The sequence below is a fragment of the Osmerus mordax genome, chromosome 6 (assembly GCF_038355195.1).
Source record: "Osmerus mordax isolate fOsmMor3 chromosome 6, fOsmMor3.pri, whole genome shotgun sequence".
Taxonomy (NCBI): Eukaryota; Metazoa; Chordata; class Actinopteri; order Osmeriformes; family Osmeridae; genus Osmerus; species Osmerus mordax.
Genome location: NC_090055.1, coordinates 2,732,392 through 2,742,130, shown reverse-complemented (window position 1 = coordinate 2,742,130; position 9,739 = coordinate 2,732,392). Strand labels below are relative to the sequence as shown.

The 9,739-nt window shown below is 49.2% G+C and overlaps 1 protein-coding gene across 1 annotated transcript; it reads right to left on the bottom strand.

The window, feature by feature from the left end:
• Positions 1-1,635: 1,635 nt before the first annotated feature.
• Positions 1,636-4,401, bottom strand: si:ch73-22o12.1 (uncharacterized). Its single transcript, XM_067238459.1, has 4 exons — positions 4,263-4,401; positions 3,855-3,912; positions 3,567-3,650; positions 1,636-3,317 (listed from the first exon to the last, which is right to left on the bottom strand). The coding sequence occupies exons 1-4, from the start codon at positions 4,274-4,276 to the stop codon at positions 3,117-3,119; spliced, it is 357 nt and encodes a 118-aa protein (XP_067094560.1). The 5' UTR covers positions 4,277-4,401; the 3' UTR covers positions 1,636-3,116.
• Between the last annotated feature and the right edge of the window lie 5,338 nt (positions 4,402-9,739).

Below are 9,739 nucleotides of genomic sequence, written 5' to 3'. Positions count from 1 at the left end.
TGCTTTCTTAGGTTCTCACTCTTGAATCACTGCACATCAAACACAAGAATCATGAACTCAGTCCGCTGGCTGGTACTCTGCTCTCTGCCAATCAATACAGATCAAACTTTACAATATTCCTCACGTTCTCCCAGGTCATAAATATTATTCTTGTGTTTTATTTAGCAGGCATTAACTACTTCAGTGCAAGGAAAGGCTTGAAGTATACTACGAATCCCTTTAATGATGGTATGCTTCATGTTGGTAATCTACCAGTCTACTACATGTTAGGCTTTGATTCCCGCTGTGTTTGAATGCTGCAGGGGCCATCCGGGACTGACCAAACCAGCGTGACACACATGGAAGCGTTCGGGTTTTTGACGTAACCACAGTGTAACAACCCGGTAAAAATAGTAACCAGTTGTGGGCTCGTTCCTGATTTCTTCCACAACCGTAAATGTTCTCATGGAATCCAGCCTTCGTTCAGCCTGACCTGATCAATCTCCTAACCCCACAGCTTCCCTCTAACTTCTCCCTGTTCTTAGAACAGGGACACAGGTTCTGTCTACCCTCTTTCTGTGCTTAGAACGGGGACACAGGTTCTGTCTACCCTCTTTCTGTGCTTAGAACGGGGACACAGGTTCTGTCTAACCTCTCCCTGTGCTTAGAACGGGGACACAGGTTCTCTGGCGTTGGGGAACGGTGGATCAGTAATATCATTGAGCGGACTCCTCAGGTGGTGCCGCCTCCTCCTCCCTCTCCCCTCCCCCCCCCCCCCCCCCGCTGTGTCCTTCTGTGTGTGTGAACGAGCAGAATGCTGATCGAGGAGATCCGCAGCTCCCCAGCGGCCAGGAGAGATTGCAGAGTCATGCTGGGGCTGGGAGCTCCTGTGTACGCCTCTGCTCAGGGACGCGGCGCCCCACGCCAAGAGGCTCCTCCTCCGTGGCGCCGTCTCAGACCCCGCGGGACACGAGGGAGCGGCTGAAACCACAACGATGCTGTGCGTCTCCCCCACAGGCAGGCTGCGGCTTCGGGTCGTCTCGGTGTGTCACGGGATTACCTGTAACTCAGGGAGCGTGTCATCTCAACCAGCACATCCTGTCGGGCGTGTGGGTCGGGGGGCCTGGATGAGCCGCAGAAAGTTTTCCTGTCACGTGGGTCGAGGATGGGGTGTAGGGTCTGCGTGTGTGTGTGCGCGTGTGTTTTGAAAGAGTACAATGTGTGTTGCGAAAGACAAGATGATTTAAAACTGAAGAGAGGCCTACTACTGCATTGTGAGGCCTGAGTCTTCGTACAGCTGAATCCTCTCAGAATGCAGTATCCAGCGCCCTCTAGTGGCCCTTGAGGGAACTGTCTGGTGCAGTCCACAAAAGACTGCAGCATGATATTACTATTTATTTGAGTAACCAACTATATCTAATCTTGACGGTTAACAAAGGATTATAATAATCTAAAAAAAATTATGCTATGCTCAATGATCATTTCTGAGAATGTACACGTTTTTATTTTATTTCTATGGGTTCAATAATGTTCAAGAACATTCTGTCTGCAGAGGGGAAGCGTTGCTGTAACAATCCTTCCTGGCAACCAAGTGGTACTGCAAGACCAAGACATTTACCCTCCCGATACAATTATCACCTTGAATGACTCGACCAATTCAAATGTTTCCGTTTATTGAATCACAGTATGTAACTTCATGATTATGAAAATAACACGCACCCAAACATCACAGTAGACAAAAGAAAAAGAGAGACAGAATTCATAAAAAATAAAAAAAACATTCAATTTAAACCATTATTTTGATTCATAATTTCTAAAGCAGAAACTCATACCCTGTCAGGCCATTATTTTTCAAAGGCTCAGTAACAATGGAGTGATTTGCCTAAAATAACCCTGATGTGTGTATGAAAAAAGCCGACCATGAAAATGGATTGTCTCAATCATATTGTAACAGGTTTGGTATCAGTTCCATTTGAATTCCATCCACTCAAAAGAGTAGTTTGGTAAAGAACTGGACAGACCTTATCTGGACACACAGACCTAATTTGAACACTCTAGCAGAACAACATGGGATCAGATCCACACCTTAACCAGCAGGCACAAGTAGCACTGGACCAACTGTCTTAACGTTTAAATAGTAACAGATTTTCCCTTTTTAACATAAAATCGACGTATTGCTTGACAACAAGTCCGGGGAAACACTCTCTTTCCATCAGCTATGGCTTTAGTAAGTTCTACAGTACCTGAAGACAACTATATGTTCCCTGTATTCTAAATCCGTATAAACTATGGCTAGGAGAAAGGCTAAACTCACCTAATGACCAGGCCTAGGGTTTACTAGAACCAGAGTACAACACCCACTGGCCTAAGGATCAGTTTCACACCTGCAGGGTGAGGACCGGGGGGGGGGGGGGGGGGGGGGGGGGGGGGGGGGGGGGAGATCTGGCTCCATGGAACTGGGCCAAGTCACAGGTCGAAGGTCAACAGGACGTAAAGGAGGTTACTGGACCTGGTCTATCAGTGGTCTGCTTCCAAGCTGAGAGGGAGGGGATATCTGATAGCCTCAGCTCAGGTTGTTTTTAGCGGAGACAGGCCCAGCAACAGCAGATAATGGCGTCTCCACAGGGAGCCAAGAGTACGCTGTGTGTTCCTGTCAACACACTGGCTGTCTGGCAGACACACACACACACACACGCTCACACATACACACATTAACAAGTGCACGCAAGCATGAATAGACAAACATGTTTTACGCACGCAACAGGCGGTAAGAGTTGCTCGTGTTCAGTTAACCACAACATGCACTGTGGTTGCAGTGTAACGTAACTGTGTGTTCTAGGAACCGAAACACTCTTCAGACACAGGAGCTACAGGCACGCACATTCTGTCATGCTATTCCAGGGGAGATTAAGTTATGGGAGCTAGTTTGGCAGATTTTTCGTCAAGCATAGTGGTATTTTCCAAGCTGTATCTGTAAAAAAAACGTTACTATCTCATTGTTCTCAATAGCATCATCATGTAGATATGTGATCTTGTTTTGTTTTTTAAGGATTCGAGTTGATGATTGTACTTCAACAATATGATCAGTCAGTCACTCATTCACACACACACACACACACACACACATGAGCACACGCTCAAACAAACATGGCAGGCGACACAAAACTGTCTCCACGGTTCACGCTAGCGGGAGGCTCCTGATACTCATTGGCCAGGTGAGCGTAGGGGGGTGGGACCTCGTTGTGGCTGGGGTCATCCCAACCAGAGGGGGCGCCAGCGTGGTAATGCTCGCTGTCATTACGTTCGTCATCGGCATCATCATAGTACGCATCCAGATCCTGGCAGCAACAAACAGAGGCACGGACACAAGGATGACAAACTCAGTACCGCGTTAAAGAATGACTCGAAAGTAGGACAGGCGTAATAACACTTCAACCAAATCATATACATCACAGTTTCACACCATTTCATGAGATTTCATTATTACGAATTGATTTGCAATCAATAACGTGATAAGAGACAGTGTAACGCTACAGCATTCCAGTGCACCCGTACTAAACAGATACAACACGCAGATGATGTCATACCGTGACTGGCTCGGCATCCTGGGAAGTGTGGTACAGATTCTGCAGAGGCCTATCCTCTGAGACTGGATCGCGGCTGGTGTTCAGCTGCAGGGACACAACCACATACCATCTCATCACACGCATCTCCAGTTCCTTCCTGTCTAAGGGCCGGTATTCAGATCCTCAGGCCATTAATCTGAGACCGGTTCTGAAGGGGAAGCCTTGATCTCTGGAGAGCTACGGCTCAGTCCTACACATCGTGCCACGTCCCTCACACACACACACACACACACACACTGACTCACTCACCCTGTCAGTAGAGCTGTTGGTCTTCTTAGGGGGAGGGGGTTTGTACTTGGGGGGGCCACTGGGGAAAGAGAGAGCCAGATGTAATCATGTCAGTGAACAAGTCATTGGATAGGACACTGCCTGGTCTCTGTGGACAGACAGGAAGCAGGCAGACAGACAGGAAGCAGACAGACAGACAGGAAGCAGACAGACAGGAAGCAGACAGACAGGAAGCAGACAGACAGACAGGAAGCAGACAGACAGACAGGAAGCAGGCAGACAGACAGGAAGCAGACAGACAGGAAGCAGACAGACAGACAGGAAGCAGGCAGACAGACAGGAAGCAGACAGACAGGAAGCAGGCAGACAGACAGGAAGCAGGCAGACAGACAGGAAGCAGACAGACAGACAGGAAGCAGGCAGACATACTCTCCGTTCAGCATTTGTTCGCGGCGTTTGCGGTAGAAGGCCACGGCGGTGCCGATGATGGCCAGGAGGATGATGACCCCGATGATCGCCCCGATGATGCTGCCTGTCGCAGGCCCTTTCTCAGGTAGACGAGTACCTGAGAGAGAGAGAGAGAGAGAGAGAGAGAGAGAGAGAGAGAGAGAGAGAGGGGGGGGGGGTTTAGGGAGAGGGAGAAGGAGAGGGCATCTTAATTTGTGGTCTATTGTGGTAGTAGGCTTCTGTCACCATCCTTAAATAGCAGCCTTAATATCACGGGAATCTACACTGTAAGATTGAGGGGAATAATTCATGATTAAAGTAGCGATGCTAGACTATGGGATTTAATTAGGGGGCCTGGGACTAAGAGCTGAACCAGGCATGAAGGATGAATCATTACCAATGATGGGTGTGCATAGTCCTGGGTTTTTGAGTGGGTCTTTGCCTTAAAGAAACAGTTGAGGAGACGTGTGTAATGTGTGTTGTTATTCAGGAAGGTCTCTATCAGTGTTCCACACACGGGTTGTTGAGAGTCAGGATGTGGTGCAATGGATAAAGCATGACCAAGTCGAACAGTAGAATAATCAAACACACACGCGCACTGACTAACCTAACGCGGAGGTGCGACCAGCTCATTATTCTAACTACGTTTCCCAGGGGATTATGCTAATGAGAGGGTGGTAAAGGGCAACGTCGCAGCGAGCTCATTTGAGGAAGAGAATTCCAGTCCAAGTAATTGGTTGGCCTATGATTGAATGTTGTTAGTCTAATTACAACCGAGTCCTAATAATCAGCTACGTTCCTTATTTTCTTCTCTTCCAAAACTGACAAGGAAAAGAACCTACTTAATCTATTCTGACATTTTGAAAATGTAACTGACAAATGACCAAAGAAGATGCTGGGGAAAGTGAACGTCATAACTTTTGTCTTGCACATTTTCAAAACTACAAACTTGTAAAGACTCATGCCTTACTTCATGTAAAAACGATATGGACATTTTTATCTCCGGATTCAGGATTATTAGTACTATTAATTTTAAACGACCAATAATAAATCACTGGCATACTGACTGCATTTTCTCAAGGCCTCTCGTAAAACGATCTCGGAGCGTTTAGCGCCGACATTTGCAGTCTACGTTGATAATCCTTCTGCGCTTGTCACGTTTCATGTGCGAGTTTAACAGGTCTGGGGAATAGAGGCAGATGATTTACGTCGAAACCCAGGCCAAACATATGAACGTGTCCGGTTGTACAGTTAAGAACAAAATAACAGACCATGGTGCAGTACCACCCTTCCACCACATGATGGCACTATGTCTCCATTCAACAGATGCCGATCAGCAGCAACAACCAGGAACCACCTCCCAATTCTAACGCCTGCTTTCTCCTGTTTCTATGCATTTCCATTGCTTTTTTCCCCCCACCTACCAACGTGTCGGTACTTCACCTGATATTTCTCAACCTCCCTTCATCGTTCTCTGTCCCCAGAATACATTTAAAAAAACACATTTTCAAATTAGCATTTCCAAGCCCTCCAGCTTTATATATGAAAAGTCTTGAGTCTAAGGAAGCTTGTAGAGTCACCTCACCACCTAACTTCCTCTTTACACTCCATCTCCTCAGACTTAAGAGTTAAGACAATAGACAGGACAGGAGAGGAGGGGGGGGGGGGGATTGAAGACACAGCCAGTCAAAGTCAGTGTGAGTGACTGGACACAGACTGCCCTCTGTGTTGCCATGGACGCCAGCCATGTCTTGTACTAATGAAATCTCCCAGACGGTGTGCGTGTGTGTGTGTGTGTGTGTGTGTGTGTGTGAGTGTGTGTGTGTCCCACCTCGTCACTGTTGGCTGCCGCAGCCGGCCTCACAAGGACGAGCTCCGTAATCACACACCCACACACACACACACACACACACACACACCCACCCACACACACTGGGGAGGATGGTAGCTGTATGCTTATCCTTGTCACTCACACTGAAATATTTACACACATTTCCTCACTGTACACACAAGCACACACACACACGGTACAATAGACACAATCTATTCACTTGTGCCTTGGACAGACAGGAAACAGCCTTGTGACGGGTCGACTGAAGCAGAGGTCCGTCACGATCAGTGCACAAGCATTCAGTTCAGATGACTGATACACAGGCCTCTCCTCTCATAGCCTGCCCTGCCCTCTGCACTCCAACCACAGAGCCAGTCACCCAGCCAGTCAGTCAGTCACCCAGTCAGTCACCCAGCCAGTCAGTCAGTCAGTCACCCAGCCAGTCAGTCAGTCAGTCACCCAGTCAGTCAGTCAGTCAGTCACCCAGTCAGTCAGTCAGTCACCCAGCCAGTCAGTCAGTCACCCAGTCAGTCAGTCAGTCAGTCACCCAGCCAGTCAGTCAGTCACCCAGCCAGTCACCCAGCCAGTCAGTCAGTCAGTCACCCAGTCAGTCACCCAGCCAGTCAGCCAGTCAGCCAGTCAGCCAGTCAGCCAGTCAGTCAGTCAGCCAGTCACCCAGTCAGTCAGCCAGTCAGTCAGTCAGTCAGTCACCCAGTCAGTCAGTCACCCAGTCAGTCAGCCAGTCAGTCAGTCAGCCAGTCACCCAACCAGTCACCCAGCCAGCCAGTCAGTCACCCAGTCAGTCAGTCAGTCACCCAGCCAGTCACCCAGTCAGTCAGTCACCCAATCAGTCACCCAGTCAGCCAGTAACCCAGTCAGTCAGTCACCCAGTCAGTCAGTCAGTCAGTCACCCAGTCCATGGAACCACGGAACACTCATATAGACACACACACACACACCCCTATTGGCGGCAGATTCTGTGCTCTAGGTATACTAAAGAACAGTCGAATCTCATCTTCAGGAGAAGATGGAGGAGGAAGAATGGACTGGAATGTGAGAATAGAGGAGGATAGGATCAGTTTAGATGGTTCAGATCCCCCCCCCCCCCACCCCCCCCCCCCCACCCCCACCCCCTCTTCCCTCCCCCTCCCTCGCAGACCAGAGAACAGGACCAGATCAGAGCCCCACACAGCTCACCTCCTCGTCTTCACAGGACAGCATTAGAACTCCCTCTGGATGAGTCTGTCAGTTCACACATGGGGAAACAGATGTACGTACTCTATCTCTCGCTGCCTTTTGTCTCCTAGTTTCCTCTCTTTGCCTCACACTTCCTTTCTCTTTGTCTTCCTCCGGTTCCCTCTCTTTGTCCTCTTCTCTGCCTCTCGCTGACTTTCTCTCTCTCTCTCTACCTCTCCCCTCCTCTGTGTATTTCCGTCTCTCCCTAAGGGGATTAAGGTTAACATGCTCTCCCATCCATAGCCTGCTCATCTGGGCTCTGATCGCTGATCGGCCCGTCCGACCGCCATCCCGCCTCCCTCCCCTTCTTACTCTGCTGTAATGTGGGATTGGCTTGTCCGACCCGGTCATACAGCAGAGCAAATCTCCAGCGTCTCTGTCGCTCTTATCTGCTTTGTGTAACGAGCAAAAACAGATAAGCCTGTTTTTATTAACCCCTCCTGACCCCTAATAAACCGAATTCTGATTCTTTCAGAGGTGTTTTTCCGGACAAGTCCATCCAGTAATCTCTACCCCTTGGAATACACAAACAAACAAATCCTTATTGTGTTTTTCTGACCATCACCCTCCAGGTACACAGCTACAGGACTCTAACGGAGTCAGGTGGCTGAGCGGTGAGGGAGTCGGGCTAGTAATCAGAAGGTTGCCAGTTCGATTCCCGGTCATGCCAACTGATGTTGTGTCCTTGGGCAAGGCACTTCACCCTACTTGCCTCGGGGGAATGTCCCTGTACTTACTGTAAGTCGCTCTGGATAAGAGCGTCTGCTAAATGACTAAATGTAAATGTAACTTAAAAACTCTGTAAACATGGCTAACCTTGGCCAACGAGATTAACAAGGGCAGCGATCACAAAGCAAAACAATTCCATTACTGTCCGGATGAAAAAAAAGAATACATCTGTGCCCTTATTTGTATATGTCCGTTTACAGTCTTAAGAGTTGGCATTAAAAGCGCCAACACAATCGCACGCACACACACACACGTGATCATCTGCGATGGGGAGATTGATCTGAGGTGATTGAGACTAGGATGAAGATTAGGAGTGGGAGGAGGTAATCCCATTCCTCAGATCCTGGGCTTAACAGCGTTACATACTGCAGGGTTTACATTTCCTCCTATCCACTCTATGTGGGCTACACACACACCCCATCTCCCTAGCGACGTGGTATCCCGGTAACCAGCTGCATACATTATCACAGAGTGGAGGTGTGGGGCAGAGGAAGGGACAGAGAGAGAGAGGGAGAGAAAGAGAGAGAGAGGGGGGGGGGGGGTAGAGTGCAGAGTGTAAGAGAATGGACAGATCAAAGCTTTCCTTCCGCTGACAGACCTAACAGTGCTAGCTACTGTTCCTTACGTGAGCTGCAACTTCAAAAGGAATACCATACACCACACGCACAGGTGACTGCCATAGCTGTTACTTAAACACTCTCAGTCCTGCACATGTAGTCCAACTACTGCCAAGAACCCCGTTGCAGTGCGAGTGTAGTAATCGGCTGTGTTTCCAGGCATTGGCCCATACGTTTACACTGTCTGGGGATTAAATACATGTCAGTGACCGACCGTGTATGAGTTTATGTTTCTGTATGTGTGTGACATATTCTATTGTGTGATTGTGTGTGTGTGATTGTGTGTGTGATGGTTTCCCTCTCCAGGGTGACAGTGTGCTTCCTGCCATCCTACATTAACACTCAGTCAGTCTGCCTGTGAGGGGCTGGGTCTCTCTTCACCCCTCACCCATTCGCTCTCTCTCGCCCTCTCCCTTTCCCTCCCTGCCTCTACTCCTCTCTCACTTCCTCCCTCCTCTCCCTCTCCCCTCTCTGAAGGTCGCAGCTTGCCTCTCACTGCCTCTCGGTCAATATTTACAAGCCACTTTACACCGGCACTGAGGTGGCTGGACCCAGCCGACACAAACGAAAGCTGCATTAGCCAAACGTTGTTTTTTAAGCGTGTACACAGACACATGGCTTGCTCTTTTCCTGCAGGTCAGAGACAGTGCCATGTGGATTTTCCAATACCTTCCCATTAGCTTGGCGTGTCAGTTTCAGCCAGGGCAGGAGGTCAGGGCGGTGAGGTCGGGGCGGTGAGGTCACTCAGCAACTCAAGAGGTCAAAGGTCAAATAAGTTCCTCGAGGGATTCCTCTCATAGCCCCCTCAACACACACAAAAACACTCTTCACCATTAATACTCCCCAAGCTCCCAAGCTCTCAACCCCTCCACCACCCCCCCACCCCCCCCGTCCCCACGTTGCTGTCCATCTAGCCTAGGGGGACCCAGTCACCAGTTTGTTTACCTGCCTTGCTAACCTCTGGCAAGGGAGCTGGTCCACCTCATTAGCTGGCATTCCACCAGCATGCAGGCATACTAGCCCCCCTCCCACACCCTATCTCTCTC

Excerpts from the sequence above, each read along its gene's own strand:
- si:ch73-22o12.1 (XM_067238459.1), bottom strand. Across the intron at positions 3,651-3,854 it reads CCAACAGCTCTACTGACAGG|CTGAACACCAGCCGCGATCC; the intron begins GTGAGTGAGTCA and ends GTGTCCCTGCAG. Across the intron at positions 3,318-3,566 it reads AGGATGCCGAGCCAGTCACG|GATCTGGATGCGTACTATGA; the intron begins GTATGACATCAT and ends TGTTGCTGCCAG.